Below are 23,862 nucleotides of genomic sequence, written 5' to 3' on the forward strand. Positions count from 1 at the left end.
AGTAATTTTCCGAACAAGAATTTTTTTTTTAATCCATTTAGACTAATCCATTCTGAAAAATCTATATAAGGGTCTTTGCATAATTATGTAAAGATAGCACTGTACATAATAATTGTGCTATAATCATATGTGAGGAAATTAATAGAGATAATTGCACTTTACCCCCTCATGGTTTAACATAATTGCACGAAGCCCCCTGTATTTTTAGTTTTTTTTTTTTAATATTTGATATTACTAATTATTGAGCAACTTCTGCCATTAAAAATCATACTTATTTGACAAAAAGTACACCTCTGATCAAAACGAAATATTATTCATGGGTAAATATCTCATCTTCCATAGAGATTTTATGTAATTAGATCAAATCACGTAGAGAGAAAAACATAGTTTTCTCGAATAATACCACTAAAAGATGTGGTTGAAATAAATTTTTATCAGTTCCTGAAAAGAAATTTCTCCCTTTTTTTTTAGAAGAACATAGAAAAGAAGGGAATTTAATACTAATATTAATAGCCGATTTTTCCCCTCTTTTTTTAATGTTAATATAAATTCCCCTGTTCTTTTTCTTTCTATTTTCTAGTTTTTGACCGTTGGTGAGAGATATCCAAAAGCTATGGCTTCCGTTGCCTCCGTCCGTATCCTCTCTCCTCTCCCCCCTCGCCGTTCTCCGACCCCCACCTACGTCAAAGGTCACGGGTTACAAACCCTAACCCTATATTAACTCTCCCGTCCTCGTTCTCAATCTTACCCAATTTCTCATTCGTTCTCTTCAGGAACTTTCTGCCGATGCCGCTCGATCTCGTCCTCCGAGAAGACCCCATCCGATCGAACAACACGGTAATCCTCATCTAATTGTCATTTAATTTTGGTTTCAAGCTCTTTTCCTTCTTCAATCTTTCGATTGGTTTGGAATCTTAGCTTCGATCTACCTAAGAGGAGAGAGGCGTTGCTTCAGATTTTTCTCTCTGCTGTTTCCCTTCCGGTTATAGCCAGAGATGCTTTAGCAGAGACTGGTATTCGAGCAAATTTTATTATTGTTTACTTTTACGAATTCTTGGTATCAAGTTTTAGTGCAGAGATGCATTTAGAGTTGATTGCGGTGATTTAGACCTACAGGAGAGTTTCCGGACATACGAGGATGAGGCAAACAAGTTTCGGATAACGATTCCCGGAGGTAATTATTAGCTAAATTATGGATACTGGTGCTTTTGATAATTCAAAAAGGTATAGGGGCTATAGAATATAATTGTCTGGTGTCCGAAATGATATTTTCTTGCAGTTATAGTTAAGTAGGATTTGTGGCTCTAATTCAAATTAAGATTATAGCATTTGACAGCCGTGTACAATAACTAATATAAGGGATTAGAGGACTTCTTTTGTAGATTGGTCGGTGGGGGCAGGTGAAGCTGATGGAATAAAGTCTGTGACAGCATTCTACCCTGAAGGAGCTTCTGATTCTAATGGTATTGGTGTATACTCTCTACCAAGGTAGTTAAGTTAATGAGATACGAGTTTGTTGAACTATTTCTTTCTTCTTCTTGTTTTACTTTTCCAGTCAGCGTTGTGATCACTGGGCTCGGCCCAGATTTTACGAGGCTAGAATCGTTCGGTTCTGTGGATGCTTTTGCAGAAAGTTTGGTAGCGTTCTACCTCTCACATCGTCTCTGACTCAAATCAAGAAAGTACTCATTGTTTCTAGAATGCAGGTAACTGGATTGGATAGAAGCTGGAGAAGACCACCTGGGGTTGCAGCAAAACTAATTAATTCCAGAGCGGCAAATGGTGATCTTCCTTTGATATTTTTTTTTTCCTTCGAGTGCTCAATAAAGTTTCTGAGACGTAGTTATACGAGTTAGTGAGATAGATCATATTATGTTAAAAAAAAATGGCAAAAAGATCCTGTATATATATTTAATTATATTCTTACAATTATCGGCATGAGCAGGGTTGTACTATATAGAGTATACACTGCAAAATCTTGGTGAGAGGCGTCGGCACCTTCTCTCAGTCATTGGCATGGCATCCAATGGTTGGTACAACAGGCTATATACGGTCACAGGGCAGGTAAGAATTGATCTTTAATAGTATATATATATATATATATATATATATATATATATATTAAGTCCATGACGGAAGGACTAAAGCTTGTGATATCTTGTAGTTTATGGAGGACGAATCAGACAAGTATAGATCCCAAATAGAGAAAGTGAGTACTTTGTTGTATCTTAGTGTTCCCAAATACTTACGTGATTTTTCACGTGATTACTGAGTTGCTAAACCTCTGGCCTTATTTGCAGGTTGTCTCCTCATTCAGATTGATATGAAGCAAGGCAAATGGGACCATCTATCAATGCAGCAATTTTTTATTTATTATCAGTAACAACACTTTTGCCTCTATTGTCACTAAGTGAGATCTCATGAATTATTTTGCAACTACAACAATATACTTAAGAAATTAAATTGGAGTCTAGTCTCCTTTTTATCTCAAAAAAAAAAAAAAAACAAAAACAAAAACAATATGTTTAGAAATACTCAAAGTGTGCAGCATATATTATACATCAACGGTTGTAATGTGCTAGTCATTCTAAGTTTTTTGGTTCGTTCTTTACGATTTGTAGCCCAAGGATACGAAGGACTGTTTTTCCTGTCATATGAAATGCAATTTTATCATGCCTTCAAATTTCAGAGAGTACAGCGAGACCATCATGATTACGGTAGGAGACAAAACAAACTATGATCGATCAATCCCTACACGTAGGTTTGAGTTCTGTGCAGCATTCACAAAGGTGATAATTGCCAGTTGACTGATACAAGGTTTGACGCCAGAATAACTAGTCAAAGACTCAAAGTACAACACATCGTACTGTTGATAATCACAAAAGTATAATGCTAAGAAATTACCAGTAATTTTAGGAGTTCAACCCTGAAAAAGAACATAGCAAAACGAAGAATTTTTTTTTTCAACAGACAGGGTGCACAGTGATGCATGTAAACTAAATTACATACCTCTTGACTAATATATACAGAATGCACAACATCTCGCTGATTCTGGTAGGTTGGCAGCTTGATGAATTTGATCCTTCAACGTTGTTTAGTACTTTGTTCCTTTTATCTTCTAAGGAAAACTATGAAGCTGGTGTAGTTTCCAGAAGGCGGTATATTGTAATTTCTTGCTGCTTAAAGTACCGACGGTCTTCCTCGTCCACAAGGACAAGATTGAGGTAATACTTAACGCTGAACTTGTTATTAATATTGCGATATGTTGGAGTCAACTCATACGGGCTCAAAAACAATCTTATTGGAATTGATTCTCCTGTAGAAAGATTTTGATTAATGATATATACTGCACATTTTCCTAATTAAGGAACTTACGGCTATCTGCTATTGATTCAAAAAATAAGGCACTATCCATGAGATATACACACATCTCATGAATATACTACACCTGCTACATATGTCGAGCACTAATATATAAGCACTACATAAACAGTCATAGATACTTCAAGAAATAGGTTAAGTCAGGACTTATTTTCATGGTTTTATGACTTTTCAGTTTTAGCAAAATAGGTTAAGTATAAGAAGCCAGGCAGATATGTTTGACATGGAAGCAAGAAGCCCTGGCACAATACTTAAACAGATGGCACATGGTAGTAACTTTTTTTGAGAGAAATTAGGGATGGTGCCCCAGTTAGGATTTTATTAGGTTATATAAAGAATTAAAGATAGATCTTTGACAACATTTCATATAGTTCCCAAAAGCTATTTTACTACTGGAATAAACATTATTTAGGATTCTCTTATTCTATTGTAACTAAAACTCGTAAGGTCTCATATTCTGTATCCAGAAAGCACAGTTTAAGATGTATGCACCAGCCACAAGAACTCATCAGTAACAGTCAAAGAAATCCAATCATAGATGTCCAATATGGCAGTATCTAGGGCTCTATCAAAATAAACGAGCAGCTCGCGCTCGGCTCGATTGAAGCTCGAGTTCAGCTCGGTTTAGCTAGAGCTAAGTCAAGCCGGGCCGGGTTAGAAGGCTCAAAATTATCAAGCAGAGCTTGAGCTGAAGCCAGCTTGGCTCGATAGGCTCAATATAGAAGAGATTCTCAAATAGTCAAATCCTAATTCCCTAATCCTCACTGCCTCAACTCCCAAGTCCCAAACACAGCCGCTCAACACTCGCTCGGTCGCTCCAACCCTCCCTCTCCATCGTTGGCCCGTTGCCTCGTCCTTCTCCACCGTCGACCCGAATCCTCGTCATCCTCCTCTTCAAGCCACCGCCTCGTCGCCATCCTCCTCCTTCACCAAGCTGCCATCTAGTACTCATCTACCTTCTCAAGTCACCGCCTCATCCTTTGAGCCAAAATTTGATAAATAGTATTATGTTAAGTTTTGCAATTGGTGTTTTGGTTGGCTTTATTAAAATTTTGTAAAATTTAATTTAGTTCATTTGGTAGGCTTTTATTTTATTTAAAGGTTAAAATTTTGAAATTGGTGTGATTAGCTTTAGTTAAGTATTGTATAATTTAACTTAGTTCATTTAGTTGGCTTTTGTTCTAGTTACAGGTTTAATTTTGAAATTGGTGTGATTACTAATCACTTATTAGCTTTAAATTTTGCAGTCAATTTGGTTGGCTTTTGTTTTATTTATAGGTAGGTTAAAATTTTAAACTTTCATAAACTTTTATTTAATTTAACTATTTCAACTTAAATAAGTTGTGACTCGGCTTGGGCTCAATCTAGCTCGGTTCGACTCGGCTTGAATAATAATTGGCTCAATTCAGGCTCAAGCTCGATCCAGCCCGGCTCGAGTTCGGCTCGAGTTGAGTTGAGACGAGACTGAGCAGAGTTACAAGGCTCAAAATTAATTTCGAGCCGAGCCTAAACTGGAGCATGCTCACTCAGGCTCAACTCCTCGGCTCATTTACACCCCTAGAAATATCAATCCCTGATAAGTGTAGGAAGTCAATGCAGTCATATAGCTTTATTCTTACATGACATGTATAAAAAATAGAAACAAACTACACGACAGATAAAAAATGTAAGTACACATGAATTGGTCTCACAAACATTTGTATGTGCTTAAAAGAATAAGTTGATTCTCTTTCCTATTCTTCACTATTCATACTTGGTTTAACTTCATCAGCATGGATGACGCAATCTATAGATTACTAAATGAAGTTATCGCAGAGCATCTAGATATATATGAATGAGGAAATGCTAAATTTCAAGATCTATATGGCATACCTCTGACAGGAGCACCATCCATCAACTCAAACTTTGCTAGTGTTTCAGTCTCAACATATGTATTAGGCCCTGATCCAGTCGACTCCCGGCGTCTAATCTCAAGCTCCATATTTTTTATTTTAATTCTTACCAGAAGAAAATAGATCTTTCCGATGATAACATCCTTGAGATGATACCTGAGCAAGGTTAAGTCCATATAAGAGTAGGAAAGGTGTACAGTTGGCAAAATAAGCAAAATGTTAGGGAATTTAGATGTACACAACTTACTTGCTTTTGTTGTATTCAAACTCAATGTGTAGGCAATCTTCTATTCCAACTTCCATCTGTAAAACCAGCCATCATAACCATACTTTTCTCAGCAAAGAACCACATAGCCATACTTTTCTCAGCAAGCAGCAGAAAGTGCATGACTTATCCAGTTATCCTACATCAGTATTCTAAAGTACATTCATTTCACCATCGAAATTAGTTTCTCTTATTTTGCAAATAATCTAGTCCAAGTATGTGAAATAGGACTAAAAAATGGATAGAAATTCTTGGACTTTCAAGCGGGCATGGAAATGATAAGCTTCAGTATAATGGTATGCCTCTCCAAAAGATATTCTAATCAGCAGAAAGAGGGATGTTGTCATGTTGACAACTTCGCAACAGCATCATGGAAAGTGGGAAACCAAATCTTCACTTCTGATTACAAATACAATGTTATATAATTAGAATTTATATCTTATTGTGATATCAGATGTTACAAGATAATATTACCAACGATGGCTGTGCCACAGACACTGGCACGTGCCGCGGCACTTGCCAGCCGTGCCATAAGAGGAGAGAAAAAGTAAAGAATACTCACCAATGAAAAGTGATTCAAACCCGACCCGTTTCGCCTAATAACACACGCCGTGTCCATGCCATGTCTCAGCCGTGTCCACACCATATCCTTTTTTTCTTTTTCTTTTTTAATCACGACACCTCTAACCCATGTCGGACATGTGTCCGACAAGGACACCTCCCCCAAATAGAGGTGTCCGTGCTTCGTTGATACTCACCTTCGCCTTTGCAGTCGCTGTCGCCAATCGCTCCTCGCCTTCGCCTGAGCTTCCTCGGGTGCCCTAGCCCGATAGAGAAGAAAGATCGAGAGAGAGGGAGGGTTAAAAACTTAAGTTGCTAATCCAGACGGCGACGGCGACGGCAAAGGCGAGCGGCGATCGGTAGCTCGACGACGAGGTCGATGGCGAGCGGTGAAGCTATTAGGAGGGGTGCCCTCTTGCCATGTGCCGGTGCACCGCTGGCACGGCCATCCATGCATATTATTACAAATCTCAGCGATTTTAATTTTCCTTTCATTACTCATATGAAACTTTCCTTAAACATTTTCATAATTTGGTTGTAGTATGTCATCAGCAAATGCCCACTTCTCATAAATGTCCTCTAACTCAGATAGACTACAAATTAGACCATAAGTAGGACCCATCTAGATGAGATGGCACTGTTGGTTGGTAAGCAAGCTAATAGTATTGGTCTAGAATTGGGTGCTTATTTATGAATCAATTTCTTCTACAAATGAACTGACCTTTATGCTGTTGTTGATTGTTGGAGTAGGAGTGTAGTTCCGTACCTGTTAAAAGTTTAAAAAAATTAAAAACTCAGAAATGTATGATCAACCAGTATTTCTTGTGAAGTCGTATTGGCATGTAGATGAAAGTTTATGACAGGCTAACTATGGCATATGTCAAGGAAATTTCTTTGAACAAAATATGACATCAAAATTTACCTTGAGGTCATCCTCATTCATAATATAGCAGGATATGTTTCATTAAATACATACACAATAAATTTGATGGTCGAGCTTTTTCCTTTTATGATGATATGGAATTTATAAGCTGAATATTATGGTCTTCCAGAAAGTAGAAGGATAAAGATCTTCTGGGAAGAAAAATCCTTCAAGCAACAATTTAAGAGTACTAAACGTACTCTCGTTTATGATGCAATGCTGAAAAATGAACTAAATCATATAATGACTCAATATATGACCAAAGCAATCCTTGAAAATTTTATTTTACTCCATTCAATAATTGTCCTCTAAAGATGCTTCTAAATAGTAGTATTACTACTCTGGCTAGAAAAGTAGCCAAATTCACCAATGCAGGACAACCTAAAATAAATTCTCTCATGTTACTAAACTTTTTGACAAAACAGATTCTCCCATGGCTATTTATGTCTTCATAATATAAATTTCTCTAGAATTAGATCAATCATATATGGACTAACCACAACAAAGCATTGGCAAAGAAAAGATTATAAGAGATTCTTAAATATGACACTCAAATCATTTCATTCCCAAGTCAATTAATTGGCATGGTAATGAATAACACACAGTTTTAGAGTATGAAGTAAATTGTAACTTACGCAGAAGTCCCGATGTTCCACAATATTGCTGGCATAATTCCTACTGATCGTTACCTTTAGAATGTACCTGAAACCTCAAATGAAATAATTACTTAAGTTGCCAGCGCAGGATAGAATATATGCCGATTCTCAAAAGTGAAGATTTAAAATTTATTTATCATCACTCAAATAGTAATTGTTTATCACTGTGAGCACAACTTCAGAAAAAGGTTCAATTCATAATTGAAGATCAAGATTTGTATCGGGAATGGTTAAACCTTAGAAAGGAAAATGTAATAATATACTTAGGGATTGTCGAGTACTAAATAATAAATAAAGCCCAACAAAGAACAAAGCAGGAGTTAATGGAACTATGAGACGTAAGCACCATATAAAGTGTTATTTTGTTTGGATAAATGGAAAGGGTATTTTTCTTCACCCTCGGCGTATTTTGTTTTCTATGTATACAGCAAGATAAGGTCTGATTCATTTGGTTTCTTGATAATGGTGTAAGTTTAATTGGCCCAAGAATTAATTTGAAGATCCATTTTCAACACCACAACTATGATGCATATCGATAAGAAAGCTATTTTAAGAATTTAATTTTTAGTTACACGTAGATTACATTGTCACTTTGGATAGCAAAGCTATCTAACTTAGAAATAGATATCATGGTAAATGTCCCTATCTGTGGACATTCCAAAGTGCTAAACGAGTAATCACTATTCCACCAAACTAAGGAAACCATAAACAGATCTTTCAGCCTATCACCATCGATGAAGACTCACATTCACAGACAGGCTTACCTCAATCTCACGTTTGTCCCATTATATGACTCGTATGGCATTTCAATGGAAGAGAATTCAAATGGATATGTTTTTCTTTCATAAATTTCACCAGGAACATCTAATTCGCGCACTGCAAAAGAGGAAATATTCAGGATTCTGAATATGCTTCTCAAAAATTAAAAAAAACCAACAACCTAACTACATAAAATGGGAAATATATTTAGAACTGTCTGATTTAGAGTAAAGAGATCAAATAAAGTAATATGGTGAAAAAAGTGTCACCTGATGGACAGCCCGTACTTTACAGCTCAATCTTTCTAATATTGTCCATAAGTAAGATAATTTCTTATTATATAGCATGAGCCGACATAAATCTTAATTCTAACAATTGAAGAGAGAGAACTGTCTTGTTATTATAAAGTATAGGTGGAGCCAAATTGTAATGACAATGATGACACCGACATGCATCAGATAATTCAGACAAGCTACTAGATCCTCAATATGTAACAATAACATGAGTAGTGGCTGGTGAGCGGCTAAAGGCTAGTAAATAATAATCATGCATGCAAAGGGCAGATCCTTCATGGTTTTCTTGAGAACGGAAGCAGAAAAGGCACATGGTGCCATGGTGCACTTAGATGGTTGACATGAAATACTTCAGCATAATATGATGTGTGGAGAGCAGTGGCAAGCATGACTTTTTAGAACTATAAATCACAGTGAGCAAGTAGATTATAATCTGAGGAAGAACTATCTAATACTGTTAGCAGATGTTGCAAGACAACCTGCTTATCGGGAGTTCTCTAATGCAATACAAGAAATGTGTAGATTATATAGACCATAAGCTACAGGAAAGTGACTGTTTCAGGAAAGTGAGTGTCAAACAAGTATCAGAATTTCTAAAACTCAAAGCAAGAAATAACTAGGCAAACAAATTTACTAGGTTTCTCATAATGCATGAGATGAACTGTAGAAGGATTTAAAAGAAATCTTATATAGTAAAACTTGGACAAATCTATTTATTCAACTTGTACACACATTCCAGGACGACTCCAAAAAAAAATAACCTTCAGTAAGACAAATCTTAACATTGCTGCCATTTCTTTTAATTATTGAGCATGTTACCATAAAATTAAGAGTCAGAATTCTTCAAGGTGAAACTTACCTAGGGATGTGAAGTCATAGAAGTTACCTCTATCAAAATACAACTCTGCAAGAGAAATAGAGATAAAATATGTTAAGGAAACATTCCATTAGCTTTGTTTTCTATTTCACAAAATGAAGTATATCTGTGTTTTTCAATGATACCGCTAAATTTAAGACTGACGGCAAACAAACAAAAGAATAAGAAAAAGAAAAAAGTGAGATGAAAGTATTCAAGAAAGCTATGAGATATATGATAAAGATACTAACTATAAGAAATGTGTGATATCGTTGCATTATTCTATCAAGGTATTAGACTACAAGCAACAGTGATGTTTATTAGAGTTATTAGAATTTATATCATTTAATTTATCTTATTTTATTGTGATCTTGTATAAATAGGGATGAGCCCTCTCTTTCACTATATGAAGAAATACTTCACCAAAATCCTCTTCTCTTTTCTTCTCCTCTCTCCAAACCCATTCTAGGTTTGGATATCTTACTGTTTCATAGTATCAAAGCTCTCCGATCTTTAAGTTTTTTTTCTTCAGCTGCCCTTGGACTTCACGTTCCAATCGAGCATCACATTTTTTTTCTCTTCCTCACCGGAGGACTCCATCGCTGGCGAGCATCAAAATTTTCTTTTCTCCCTCACCGGAGGACTTCATCACTGCCCATCGTGCCTTCCTTCTAGTCGAGGGTGTCACTGTTGGAGGGGAAGCTCCCTCTTCTTCACCGGTCGCCTTCCTCGAGCTCGGGTTCGACCAAATTTTTTGCTGCCGCCAATGAGCTCTCTCAGTCACCTCCTTCCTTAACTGGCAAGTATGATTTCATAGCTCAAGCTCTCCCATCGGAGAGGTCTTCACCGATCACCTTCCTTGAGCTCAGCTTCGACCAAAAGCTTGATGCTGCCGTCGATGAGCTCCATCTTCACTCCACTCCATCTCGTAGCTCGAGCCCTCCCATCGAAGCTCCATCTTCACCGATCACCTTCCTTGAGCTCGGCTTCGACAAACAGCTTGCTGCAGCCGTCAATGAGCTCCGTCTTCACTCCCCTGCAGTTGTTAGTGAACTCCACCGGTAGCCCACCTCCATCGACTGTGTTGCTGCTCACCGTTGCTCCCCATTTGCTGTCAGTGAAGTTGTCCTTCAACGGCTGGGTTATTGCTTGTCCAGCCATCTCCTCTCACTAACTCAAGCTCAATGAAGGCCACACTTCTTGCTTCCGTTCATCCAAACAGTGGAGATAAGGCAACTGTTTGACTGCAAACTGAAATTAATTTTTCCGCACTCCAAATGTTCGACAAAAGGCCTGAGCGGGAAAATGGATCGCCCTCAAGGTGTTTGACAGATTTTCGTCCCTTCCAATGACATCTTATGTCTCGATCGATCGTGAGAGTGTATCACTAGTCGGATTTCTTCTTGTCACTCAATGGGACTAGATCACATGGGCCTCTTCCGTTAAGGTCATTCTTCGCGGATGACATCTTCTCGGGCACGTTGACGGCATCTCTACGGAGTGTGCTCCCCCTCGCACTATCATCCAGACTACTACTGTGGCTTCTTCTGAGTCTAACACACTCAAGACTGTTCAGTCGGAGGTTCCGTCTCCAGAGTATGATGAGTGGGCCCTGCGTGACATGGAGGTCTGTACCTACCTCATTCTACAGATTGATCGATCATTTCGGCCTCAACTCCAGACCTTGTCCTTTGCTCAGGCCATCTGGACCCATCTCAATCGTCGATTCGTTCAATCGAGTCTGATGCATCGCTTTCAACTCCATCGCGACGCTCACGATGCTAGACAGGGTCAGCTAACTATCCTGGTTTTTTATGCCCGCATGACTGACATTTGGAGCCTACTTTCTGCCCTACTGATTCGGTGGCTGCTCAGCACCATCATGACGAGATCACTTGATGGAGGAACATGTCAACCCTTCGTCCGAAATTTGAGGATCTCACTCGTCATTTATTGCACCGCTCTACTCTCCCCAACCTAGAAAGTGCCATAGCTAAGCTACAAGCTGAGGAGCTTAGGTAGCGTCTCTTGCCCTCTCAGCAGATTAAACCTACACAGTCTTCTGTCGCCATAGAGAGTGTGCTTGATGCTACACCTGCCCCTATATCAATCCAGCCTGACATTTCTACTGCTGCTCGTGTCACTTATGTGTCAAGACGAGGGCATCACTCATCGCGACCTATATGCACTCATTGTGGTCGTCCTGGTCATCTTGCCGCTCGCTGCAATCGACTTCATCCTGAGTTTGTTCCCTGTTCTAGCAAGGGGGAATCAAGGACAAGAGTCGTCACTTATCTTCCTTTATTGCTAGTCCAAGCACCGATCCATCTCTTCCTCCACTGATCCCACTTTCAGTAGTGCGCAGCTCTAGCAGATTTAGCAGCTCATTCATGGATCTTTCAGCTTCACTGGCGACTCCACTTCTGCCTCTGCTGCCTCTAGTATGATAAACCCTAGATTATTGACTCAGATGCCTCACATCATATGACCGGTGACTCCTCCATTTTTACTAGCCTCACACCTGCCCCACTCGCTATTTCTCATATTCACACAACTGATGGGACGCATTATCCTATCCCTCACATTGGTCACATCACCCAATCCACGAATCATATTGGTCATCTTACATTATCTGATGTTTGGCTTATTTTAAACCTTACCATGAGTCTTATTTCTATTACTCAGCTTTCTGACTCTGGTTACAATATGTCCTCGTCTACTTCTTGTGTTGTGCAGGACCCGTCTATAGGCCAGAGGATTGGGATTGATAGTCAGATTCATGGGCTTTATGACCTGGATCAACTTCACCTTCCATCACCTCATCCCAGTACTTGTCCAGTCACTCCTCTCTCTACTTCAGATCTATGGCATCAGCGTTTAGGTTATGTATCGAGTCAGCATCTCAAGACCTTGTCCCGGTCTAGGTGCTTAGGCAGTAGTCATTTTTCCCATTTGTCTCCTTGTACTAGCTGCAGGTTGGCAAAACATCGAGCCCTTCCTTTTGCTTTTGGTGAGAATATCTCTGATTTTCATTTTCATCTTGTGTACTATGATATTTGAAGTCATGCTTCGCTCTTCTCAAGTCTTGGTTTTCTTTATTATGTCTGTTTCATTGACGATTTCTCTCGTTTTACTTAGGTTTACCACATGCATCAGTGTTCTGAGATATGTCAGATTTACCGTGATTTCTCTTCTATGGTTCATACTCAGTTCAGCCAATCTATTATGATATTTCGATCTGATGGTGCTTGTGAGTATCTTTCATCTGAGTTTCGTTTTATTCATATTTCTACCGGCACTTTACCTCAGCAGTCATGTCCCTCGTGTCCCTATACCCCTGCTCATAATGGAGTTGTCGAACGAAAGCATCGCCATCTCCTTGAGACCACTCGTGCTCTCCTCTTTGAGGCTTCTATTCCTAATTCTTATTGAGCTGAGGCCCTTCTCACTACTCTATCTTATCAATCGGACCCTATCATCTGTCCTTGATGGTGTGACTCTGTACGATCGTCTCTAAGGTACTTCACCCTCGTATAGCCATATTCGTGTTTTTGGGTGTACCTGTTTTGTTCTTCTTCCTCCAGGTAAACGTAACAAGTTGCCCCCTCGGGCAACTAAATGTGTCTTTATAGGATATAGTCATAAGCATACAAGCTATCGTTGTTATGACACTTATGGTCATCGTCTTAGGATATCACGCCATGTCACCTTTCTGGAAAAGATACTATTCTTCACCTCCGATGTTTTGATTCCCTCAGACTTATCATTTCTAGATCTCCCCACACTTGTACTATCCTCTGTCCCCTCGGATGATCCTAACCCAGCTCCACTATCAGCCCCCCACGTGCCTGATGCTCCTCTACCTATTGACACTCTTTTACTATCACTTCCATCTGCCAATCCAGATCGCTCTCACAAAGATTCCAACACTTCTAGAGGAGTACCCCCTAGGGTTGTAAGGCTTGACAAGCGGCTCGACTCGATCAGAGCTAAGCCCGAGCCGTTGTAACAGGCTCGAAATTAATGTCGAGCTGAGCCTGAGCAGGAGCCGGCTCGCCCAGGCTCGGCTCGATAGGCTCAATAGCCTGACTAGCTATAAGTAAGGACCCGTGGCATAAAGAAATATTACCACGTGTCCCTCCCTAACCCATCCTCACCCTCACCCGTAACCCATTCATCACCCTCACCCAACCGATCACCACTCATAGCCTCACCCCATGCGCCGCCACCTCCTCCCTCTCTGTCGGCCTCCATTGGCAAGCCACCACCACGGCGCCACGTCCTCATCTTCGTCGGCCTCCTCCTCCGTTGGCCTCCTCCTCGTCCACTATGTCGGCTTCCTCCTCCTTCATTCACCATCTCCTCCTCGTCGCCTCCTCCTCCATCCGTCTCCGACTCCTTCGGCAAGCCGCCGCCGCCCACGCTGCCACCGCCTCATCCTCTAATCAAGCCCGAGCTTTGCTCGGGCTCGGCTCGGGATCGATTAGGCTCAGCTCGAGCTCGACTCAAGTTGAGCTGAGCTGAGCTTGAGCAAAATTATGAGGCTCGAAAGTAATTTCGAGCCGAGCATGAGCCAGAGCCGGCTCGCTCAGGCTCGGCTCGTTTGCACCCCTAGTACCCCCCTCCCATGCATCTACACTCGCAGGTCCTGTCCCTGTCCTACAGCTAAGCCTCCCTCCACTAGTAGTATTCCTCTGATAGTCTCATCCTCTATTGTGACGATTCCCTGCACCTGTTCGTCATTATCCAAAGCATGAGCATCGCCCTCCTAACTGGTATGGTTTTCTGATGTATTCCACTACATACTTTCCTCAATTTCACACCTTTCTTACAGCCATCCACTCCACCCCCCAGCCCAGGTCATATCGTGAGGCCGTCCAGTTTCCAAAGTGGCAGCAGGCCATGGCAGATGAGCTCCAAGCCCTTCAACGGTGCGTACTCGGGATGTTATCCCTTGCCCTCCAAACATCGTGCCTGTCAGCTGCAAATGGATCTTTAAGGTCAAGTATCGACCTGATGGATCAATTGCCGGATACAAAGCTCATCTAGTTGCTCGGGGCTTTACTCAAGAATGCGGGATAGACTATAAGGAAACTTCTGTCCACACTCTTCTTGCCGTTGCTTTCAGTCGCCAGTGGCATTTACATCAGATGGACGTGAAGAATGTGTTTCTTCGTGATTTTCTTGACGAAGAGGTATACATGGACCCTCCACTTTTCCCTCTTCCTCTAGGTCACATTTGTCATATGTGACGAGCTAACTATGGGCTTAAGCAGACTCTTTGCCTGGTTTGATCGATTTTATAGTGTTCTCACAGCCTATGAATTTTGTGAGAGCCCCTCTGAGCCATCTATGTTTCTAGGGTCTTCTGCTTAGGGTCGGCTCATCCTTTTTCTATACGTCAAATATGATTATTACCGGAGATACTCAGTCGGTATCCGCTCCCTTCAGCAGCATATTCAGCATCAGTTTGAGATGAAAGACCTCGGTCCTCTTCAGTATTTATTTGAGATCAAAATTGCCCAGTTATCTCATGGTCTTTTACTGTCTCAGCAGAAGTATATTACCGACATTCTCAGTCGTGCCACCATCATTGATTCATCTTGCTGCTACTCCAGTTGAGCTTCATGTAAAGCTTCATCCCGATGATCGTCAGCTTACCGGGGCACTCGTATATCTGACCATTACTCGGCCTGATATCTCATGCAGTTGGTCTTGTCACTCAGTTCATGCTCGATCTGCCCATTATGTTGCTCTTATATGCATTCTTCGGTACCTATATGGCACTATCACTCGCTCTCTTTTCATGCCATCGACTTCCATCTTGTCTCTGCGAGTTTATTCCGAAAGCGATTATGCTGGTGACAAGTCTGATCGAAAGCCTACTACTGGCTTCTGCATTTTCTTAGGAGATTCCCTAATTTCTTGACGTAGCAAGAAGCAAAATGTGGTGTCTCTCTCTAGTACTGAGTCTAAGTATCGTGCCATGTGTGCGGCGACTAAGGAAGTTGTTTAGCTTCGTTGTCTCCTTAGTGATATGGGTGTTTCTTTACACCTTCCAACCTCTCTTCATGTCGACAATGATAGTGCTAAAAAGTTAGCAGAAAATTCTATTTTTCATGAGAGGACGAAGCACATTGAAGTCGACATTCACTATACTCGCTAGGAGTACCGAGCTAGCACCATTTCGATCTATCGCATCAGCACTGAGGAGCAGATTGTCGACTTCTTCACGAAGTCTCTTCCCCTTCCACTCTTTGAGCATTTAGTTAGCAAACTCTCGATTTATGATCCACCTTGAGTTTGAAGGGGGGTATTAGAGTTATTAGAATTTATATCATTTAATTTATCTTATTTTATTGTGATCTTGTATAAATAGGGCTGAGCTGTCTCTTTCACTATATGAAGAAATACTTCACTAAAATCCTCTTCTCTTTTCTTCTCCTCTCTCCAAACCCATTCTAGGTTTGGATCTCTTATTGTTTCAATGTTAAAAGATAAAAACTGCTTGAATTAGAATGGGAAAAAATGCAAGATCGGACAAAAGTGCTTGTGTGGACCTATGAATCAGATTCACATGTATATAAGGTATGAGTTGGATAATGTATGATCAGGTTCAGTCAGGTTACAAACTTACAATAGCATCATAACTTCCAGTATCACCAAAACATGGGTACCTGCATCCAATACAGTCCAGCAGGTGAAGTTGTTTAGGCACAGATCCAAATGTCTTATAGCAGGTTAACATTTCATGAGCACACGACTTGTTTAACAAACAGGTCATGCTAGACAGATTGGATAAGGGTAATTTGGGTAGTGTAATGGGTTTTATGGTGCTAGCCACCACTTGGATTGTCTGTGTAAACAATATAAGTGATATACCACCACTTGCATTCCTAGAGAAAATAGAAAAGATAAATATGTAAAACGGGACCTCTAGCCCAAGTCCAGCATTCTTCATTTCGACAAATTAAGAGAACCGTCACATGTATCTTAAAATTTGAGTTAATATCATTCAAGAATGTTACATTGAGCTGAAATGAGCACCATATTAGTAAATTGAATTTTGACATTCAACCAGAAATAAAGTAATAAATTGAAAGAATAACATTATTGAGCAAAGCATACCTATCTGACCAAGTAGCTCGATCTTGACACCAGTGTGCTCAACCTTTTTCCCTTGGATAGGTTCTAAAGAAACCTGCATGTTAAAGAGTTGCACATATCCATTATCACCAAAACCATTAGAAAAAGGATATGCACGATTAATATCAATACCTCTCCAGCTATGTTTTCAAGACTCTGGAACACTGGGACCATTGCTATTTGGCCATTATCCTTCTTTATTGAAGCCTGTTTAAAAGGAAACAGATTATTAGCAAAGTTGAAATTAGAAACATCCTCATATATCCCAGGTTCAATCGAAACAGAGTCAGGGGACAGCTGGAAAAAATGTAATGGGCTAATATTATAAAAAGAAAATCTTATATAAGCTATTGTTGTTTACCTATCTAAATGAAAATTATCTGTGCATAACAGTCCAACTATCAACTCAAAATAGCAATTAGATATGAAATCCCTGTGCCATCAAAGAAAACTATTTGCAAGTGTATATAGAAGGAATCTGCTTTTGCATTTATATAACACAAAATAGTGAAATACCATAGTTCAAGCCTGTAGCTAACAGGACTACTGATAGTTTCATATTCTATGCTAACCGAATCTGCATAATTTGAGAAAAAGAAGGGAAAAAAATACTAAAGAAAGACCAAAAGGAAGGATTTATATTTCATGGGCACAGCTGTTAATAGAAGGACTCTGGATATGTGCAATAGTGCATGTCAATAAGATATAGCTTCTGAAATTTCATCTTATGTGAAATACCTCTGTCAACAAGTCCATACTTCAACTAGATAGATCATATTAACAATGGAAGACAAGACCAAGAATTATAAGAGATTCAACATTTGACATAGTACAATTCCATTCATCGAAGTTAAAAGCTTTACCTGCTTGCGATCTTTTCCATCAGAAAACGTAATTGAAATGATACATGGTGGCTTAAATGCTCCAATAATATAATTCTGAAAAGATAGGATATAATATTAGCCTAATAGAATGGAAAAGGAACAGAAGGTCTCTTATAACCCTGTGTACATGAACATTAAAAAGAAATTCTGTCTAAATAATGCAAATTGGATTTTTTTAACAGGTGACAAAACTGTCCCGGATGTTACTTGACAAGAACTTCACTGGGGAAGAAGCAAATAGCATGGAAAAAAGATACATATTCTAACTTAACCAAATGTAACTTATTGACAATTTTATATTTTTCCATAATACAAAACTTTATTTTGCTTATTGATTTAGAGACATTTGGCTCTTGCATAAAGAGTATTTATTAATGAACTGGATCTCCCTAAATTACATTTTGCAATCAATCACTCATTTATGTATATTTTAATTAAACCATGGATAAGGTAAGTCACATAACTAGTTATACATCAAACCTTATCATATATGAAAAGGTGTGGTAACATGTTTCCTAAGTAAAATTTCTACTGCCAAAAAATGACCAAAATACCCTAATCTATATCAAACCTTTTCTACTTTTCTTTTTTCCACCATGTAAAAATTCTATCCTGATTTCTATTAGCAAGAAATGACCAAATACTCTCCTCTATAGCTAAAGTACTTGTGATATATTAAAAGTGAGTAGCAAGAATAATCTTCTTTATATAGCAAGTTGTAACTATTTATCTTCTTTTATTCAATTTTTCACTATCTATTATGAGGGCATTTTAGTTTTTTCATCTTAAAATGTCCTTATTGACCATACTTATTCATAGATTTAGTAACCAAAATACCAAACACATATTCGTGCATAAACTAGGTAATCATCACAATTTTATCCACATTTTATAATCAAAGAATAAAACATAAATAAAGGTATAGATGTACCTAATCTATATTTGAGAAGTGCACATAAAATTATCATTGAAAAATCTTACACATGAACCTACTGAGGCCTTTATTTTTAACATCATTATTCTTTCATTTATTTTTGCCTCTTGCATGACAAAGCTCTACAAGACTAGTATTTTAGATGATGAATGCACAATTGCACATAATTATTAGTAAACCTTTTGCATGAAAACTTCCTATAAAATAGGTTTCAAATTGGTTTCGGTCCCCATAGAAAGACCTTATGTTCCATGCTGATCCACCATAATCCTCATGCATGTCTTGCTGTATTGTTCTCTAACATTGAATTCTCTAGCACATCATAAAGAAAAACAAACTACGGAGACAGTAGGCATGATATCAGAAAAAAGAAAGATAACAGTCAACATGATGACTTTTATCATGAATAAGCTTTTATCTTTTACCCTAGGAAAGATTTCTTAAGAACTTAAGATGAACGATTATCGCTAGATAACCATCGTGTATCCAAGAAAGACTAACAGAAAAGAGAAGAGCTTTCCTTAGAACTAGCAAGATCAAATGACCTACGGGCAAGGGTATTACTGTACTAGTAAACCATGGATGCAGAACCAGTACACATGATTTACTCAGTTATGTGTTAAACCATCATTTTATCATCTCTTCGACTGTTTTTTCATCATACCTGGAGCAGGCAAATAAACAAGCCCTTCACCTTCAAATAAATGGCATGGGTTCACTGTTCAGAGAATTCATCAATAGGATCAAATAGAATCCTAGTTGATGTTGTCGTAAATTACTTCCATGTATTTAAAGAAAAAGTAAGCTTAATAATGCCCACCGAGATGATTTTATGCTCTCCCTTAGTATTACAATGTCCTAAATTTGGCCAAACAATTCCAAGTTTTCAACATTGCACATCTTGATTAGCACTAGCATATTGCCACAGACTAAGCATATTTCTACCAAAACCCAAATGTCTTGGGTGTCCAAGAATCTAAACTTGATTGTGACGAAATTAGACTCAAGGTTCCAAAACTCAGTATCAGGATTGGGATCAAAATCGGCCGCTAAAAAAAATGGTACATATTGGTCGTTCGGTTGTATTTGGTTGTATCAGCCAACCATATCGGATCGGATTATTTTTTTATTATATAAAATTTTAAATATTATTTAAAAGGTAGAAAATTTTCTGAAAATTTATAAAAGATAACATAAAATAAGAAGAAGAAAAAAGCAACATATGAAGCCTAAAAACCAAAGTTCCAAAACTCGGTATCGGAATCAGGATCGGCCATCCAGAAAAACGATACGTATTAGTCATATCGGCTATATCGGTCGTCCATATCGGATCAAACTATTTTTTAATCATATAAATTCTAAATATTACTTTAAAATATGAATTTTTTAAAAAAAAATTAGAAAAATGATAAGAAAATAATAATTGTTCACATATGAAGTCCCTTCTCTTTCCCTTTCTCTCTTTCCCCCCTTTCTCTATTACTACCAAAGCAAATTTATTTTTTTCTAATTTTCTTTCATTTCTTCTCTCTACCTTCTCTCTCTCTTATTGCCACAAGGCAAATTTTTTTTTAATTTCTTCTCTCTCCCTCATCTTTCTCTTTCTGTTTCTCTCTCTCTCAATCTCTCTTCTTCCCTCTCTCTTACTGTCGCAAGGTAATTTTTTTCTCTGATTTTTTTTTCATTTCTTCTCTCCCTTCTTTTTCCCTCTCAATCTCTTCCTCCCTCTCTCTCTCTGTTACTCCTCAATCTCTTCCTCTCTCTCTCTCTCACTCTCCACTCTCCACTCTCTCTCTCTCGTCTCTCTATCTCACTCTTTGTTGCAGTAACAGAGATTGAAGGAGAGAGACGAGAGAGAGTAGAGAAAAGAAAGAGAGGAAGAAGAAGAGAGAGGGAGATGCTAGAGGGAGAGAATAGAGAGAAATGAGAGAGATGGGGCATCGATGAGATAAGAAATGAAAAAAAAAATTAGAGAGAAGAAAAGAGAGAGAGAGAGCCCGTATCAGGCGGGATCCGTCGATTCGGCCGATACCTAGTCCATGGATCGGGATCGGCTATGTGGGATCGATCGAAACTTGGAATTATGCTAAAAACTATAAAGATAGATCTTCACTGTTGTTCTATAGCAGTAAAAAAAAAAGTTAAAAGGTGTGTGATAAAGAGGGAAAAAATGAGGGAAAAAAATATCCGAGTTCACCAAAATGTGGAATAGCTAGAGAGGCTCAACGGATTGGCCTAGAATGAGCTTGGTAAAGTGTGAGGGATGAAAAAAGAGTATATATGAGAGATAAAGGTAAAAAATAAAAATAAGACAGTTGTGAGTATCAATTACTAATATCTTCTAAGTTAGATATATTCAAAATTCGACCTAAATCTTATAAAAATTCAGTTTCAATTAATATTACTAAGTTTCAGCTGATACGATCAAGGCGAATTGGTCAATACGGCCAAAACCGGCCGATCCAGACCAAAACCAGACAACATACTGGTTTTGGGTTCGATTTGGGATCAGCCAATTTTAGGATCCATGGTTAGACTTAGGAACACTGAGTTAAATTAGAGGGATACTGCATTTTCTGTGCTAGACTCTTCAGATTATGGGTTGAAGTGCTTTAGAGCGTAGCAGGAAAACATTCGGACTTGGAGAGTGGAGAGCAATTTTCCTTGACCTCCAAGCTATCCTACCCTATCAGCAACCTTGAGGGTCTTGTTGGCTTGCAATAATATTGCTTGCACTCTTTGTTGACAAAGGCACACTCATACCTTGAGCTAATTGACTGAGAGACTACCTGCTAGACTGCAACAGCCTTTATGAACTTTGAGGGAGCCTATCAACCCACTTGCAGCCCTTATTAATCTGAGAAGTGATCTTGCTATTGAGGTGGACCAAAAAGAGCTGGCCTTGAGTGCAAGATGCAAAGAGAGCAACCCGCTTCATGCAAAGTGTACGCAGAACCAAGGGGACGGCCTATAGAATTCTAGACAATAGGTCATCCTCTTTGTCTTGAGCCCTCCCCAGCTCAGGAAACATTGTACTTGTGTCCCTTTTACCCCCTTTGCCTCTATATAAATGGTTAACCCTCCACATGTAATGGTATCCAATTTTAGTATAATTGAGTTATTGTAATAGAAAAAGGTGTCCTTACGATTCCTGCAGCGCCTCCTTTCTCTCTCTTGTACCACTGCAATCTAATTTCCAATTGGGAGAAGGCTAGCCGTATCTTGCGAAGAAGATAGAGCGCTGCACAGACTCGCAGCCCACAAAAGGCTAAATCTGTGATAATATGCTCAAAAGCATCGAATTCTAACGATAAATAGCATCGATAAAAAAAAGACAGAAATTTCACCTATGCAAATTAAGCCTACTACATGTAATCTTGATAGAAAATAAAGATCAAGAAGAAGACTATCGATTGCAAATTCTCTTGTGATAATCAAACAAGAAGAAGAAACCGTACCATGGCTTTTATGATGAATTGCAGATCCTAAACCCCGAAAATATTTCCTGCGACAACAAGAACAACAACGTGATCGCATGAAAACCTCTACAAAACTAAACCAAATCAAGTCTCCTATAATCAAGAACTCCTGACTTAAAGAAAGCTAGAAAGATGTAAAGGACCCAGACAGGCAAAATCGACTCCGGATCGGCTCAAATTCTGTCTGCGAGTGAGGAAACCGGCCAAGATTCGAAGAAACAAAATCCTAAATAATAAACCTTAACTTGAGTTAAGACAGAACCGGAGAAGACTGAATCCTTGATCGAGAGAAGGCTTACAAGAACCCTAGATCGCGATCTCGGGAGGAAGATGGCGATTAACCAACAAGAACTATTGGAAACTGACAAAATTGAAGGTAGAAGAAAGGGAGGGGTTTCTTATTTTGTTGAGAGAATGGGAGGGGTTCTTTTTAAATAGGAGGCAGCCGTATATGGGAGAGCGTTTGGGTCGTCTACAGATTTGGTCGGACGTTCTCTTTACGACCAGAGTTAAATAAAGGCTTAGACCGTTAATTGGGACACGCGGGCGATCGGCGATAACATTTGGAGGGAAGAATAGTCACATGTACGGATGCTCGTATTTGATCGTTAGAGACATTATCGCAAACAGGCCGAGCCGATTTGAATTCGATCTGGTTGATAAAAATGCATGGCCACCAACTAAATCTAAACAAATTCTAGTACTAGAGTTTGTATGGGATGAACTCAACTTAAAAAAATTATTTAGTAATTAGTGGTGGCTTGACTCGATAACTTGTTCAATTGATGACTTAATGGTACGGTTAGTTTACAAAAGCAACTCGACAGTGGGATAATTTGGAGTAATATATTGGTATTTAATTCGGCTAATATATTAGCTGAAGTTTGATAGAATTTTAATAATTTTACATTTAGGAAGGAGTGATTTTTTATTGACCCCATCTGTCTGTAAAAGTGAGATAGACTACCGTTTCGTTTGCAAGACTTACCACTATTCCTTCGTATGTGCTTTCTTTTGAATATAATTAATTTTAGTTAGAAAATTGATGATATTTCAGTACGAAACTTTTCTATTTTGTTGATATTTGGAATATGAGTCACACCTTCTGGCTATTTGCAGTACAGCACCAACATTCTAAAATGTAACCCCTATTACCACTATTCAACCAATTGCTGTCACATTATACCGTACGTAAGTTTATTTCCTCATATGATTTGTAAGATAATCCAACTTTATGAACACGTTAGCGAACGTATAGGAAAAAATCGCCTTATTCGAAGAATAGTTTAGGTTAATATAGATGCAATTAATTAAATTGAGTGCAGTACTTGGCGTCACGACTGCTTCCCCAATCGAAAAGCCACTAATTATCCCTTTGGCTTTTTGGAACTTTCCAATGCATTGCAAATTCCAGAAGTTAATAAAGTCCTCTTAAAATCCATATCACTTGAACTTACCTACCATTCTAAAAGTTCAAACCGCAGCCCACTAAAAGCCTGGGTTGGGCTGCTGTCCGTAGTCCACCAAAAGTTAGGTTGGTGGGCTGCGGCTCATCTCTCCCATCTCTTTTGAGGGAGGGAGACACGGGAAGGGAAGGGAAGGAGGGCCCGGCGCTGCCGACAGCCCGCCCTCGGGGTCAGTGGCCCGTGACCCTTGCCGGGGGGAGGGTGGCTGGTCGGGGGAAAGGAAAGAGAAAGAGGAGGAGGAAATTGAGGAGAGAGAGACTCGGCGACCATTGGGGTTAACGGCGCCAGCAGCGCAGCCATGCGGCCGAGAGGGGTAAGGCACGACAAAAGAAAGAAGGAAAAACAACAAAAGAAAGCGAAGATTTACC

The 23,862-nt window shown here is 39.1% G+C and overlaps 2 protein-coding genes across 7 annotated transcripts; one reads left to right on the plus strand and one right to left on the minus strand.

Annotated features, from left to right (window-relative positions):
- Positions 1–536: 536 nt before the first annotated feature.
- Positions 537–2,517, plus strand: LOC140786860 (psbP domain-containing protein 3, chloroplastic). Of its 4 annotated transcripts, XM_073135560.1 has the most exons (10): positions 538–689; positions 774–837; positions 919–1,013; positions 1,109–1,174; positions 1,383–1,463; positions 1,556–1,638; positions 1,707–1,782; positions 1,946–2,064; positions 2,165–2,209; positions 2,301–2,517. In XM_073135560.1, the coding sequence occupies exons 1-10, from the start codon at positions 614–616 to the stop codon at positions 2,325–2,327; spliced, it is 732 nt and encodes a 243-aa protein (XP_072991661.1). In that variant the 5' UTR covers positions 538–613; the 3' UTR covers positions 2,328–2,517. The 4 variants fall into 4 exon arrangements, with proteins under 4 accessions (XP_072991668.1, XP_072991661.1, XP_072991676.1 ...); XM_073135567.1 differs by lacking the exon at positions 919–1,013 and having other exon boundaries at positions 537–689; positions 1,077–1,174; XM_073135575.1 differs by lacking the exon at positions 919–1,013 and having other exon boundaries at positions 554–689; positions 1,072–1,174.
- A 195-nt stretch (positions 2,518–2,712) lies between these two features.
- LOC140786839 (vacuolar protein sorting-associated protein 26A) lies at positions 2,713–22,514 on the minus strand. 3 transcript variants are annotated; one of them, XM_073135531.1, is made up of 12 exons: positions 22,328–22,514; positions 22,008–22,054; positions 17,595–17,669; positions 16,864–16,938; positions 16,714–16,786; positions 9,589–9,633; positions 8,442–8,553; positions 7,657–7,723; positions 6,821–6,865; positions 5,521–5,576; positions 5,254–5,429; positions 2,713–3,316 (listed from the first exon to the last, which is right to left on the minus strand). In XM_073135531.1, the coding sequence occupies exons 2-12, from the start codon at positions 22,008–22,010 to the stop codon at positions 3,129–3,131; spliced, it is 915 nt and encodes a 304-aa protein (XP_072991632.1). In that variant the 5' UTR covers positions 22,011–22,054; positions 22,328–22,514; the 3' UTR covers positions 2,713–3,128. The 3 variants fall into 3 exon arrangements, with proteins under 3 accessions (XP_072991632.1, XP_072991640.1, XP_072991648.1); XM_073135539.1 differs by having other exon boundaries at positions 22,274–22,514; XM_073135547.1 differs by having other exon boundaries at positions 22,178–22,514.
- Between the last annotated feature and the right edge of the window lie 1,348 nt (positions 22,515–23,862).

Source organism: Typha latifolia, chromosome 1 (genome assembly GCF_019914945.1).
Source record: "Typha latifolia isolate L0001 chromosome 1, TyphaL0001v2, whole genome shotgun sequence".
In the NCBI taxonomy this organism is placed as follows: Eukaryota; Viridiplantae; Streptophyta; class Magnoliopsida; order Poales; family Typhaceae; genus Typha; species Typha latifolia.

Bases quoted from the DNA above. Each gene is read 5' to 3' on its own strand.
- LOC140786860 (XM_073135560.1), top strand. From the start codon at position 614: ATGGCTTCCGTTGCCTCCGTCCGTATCCTCTCTCCTCTCCCCCCTCGC. The intron at 1,175-1,382 runs GTAATTATTAGC...CTTCTTTTGTAG, and splicing joins TCGGATAACGATTCCCGGAG to ATTGGTCGGTGGGGGCAGGT. The intron at 1,464-1,555 runs GTATTGGTGTAT...TTACTTTTCCAG, and splicing joins AGGAGCTTCTGATTCTAATG to TCAGCGTTGTGATCACTGGG.
- LOC140786839 (XM_073135531.1), bottom strand. The intron at 9,634-16,713 runs GTATGCTTTGCT...TTTCTCTTGCAG, and splicing joins CGAGCTACTTGGTCAGATAG to AGTTGTATTTTGATAGAGGT. The intron at 5,577-6,820 runs GTCAGTTCATTT...CTGGTTTTACAG, and splicing joins CAATCAACAACAGCATAAAG to ATGGAAGTTGGAATAGAAGA.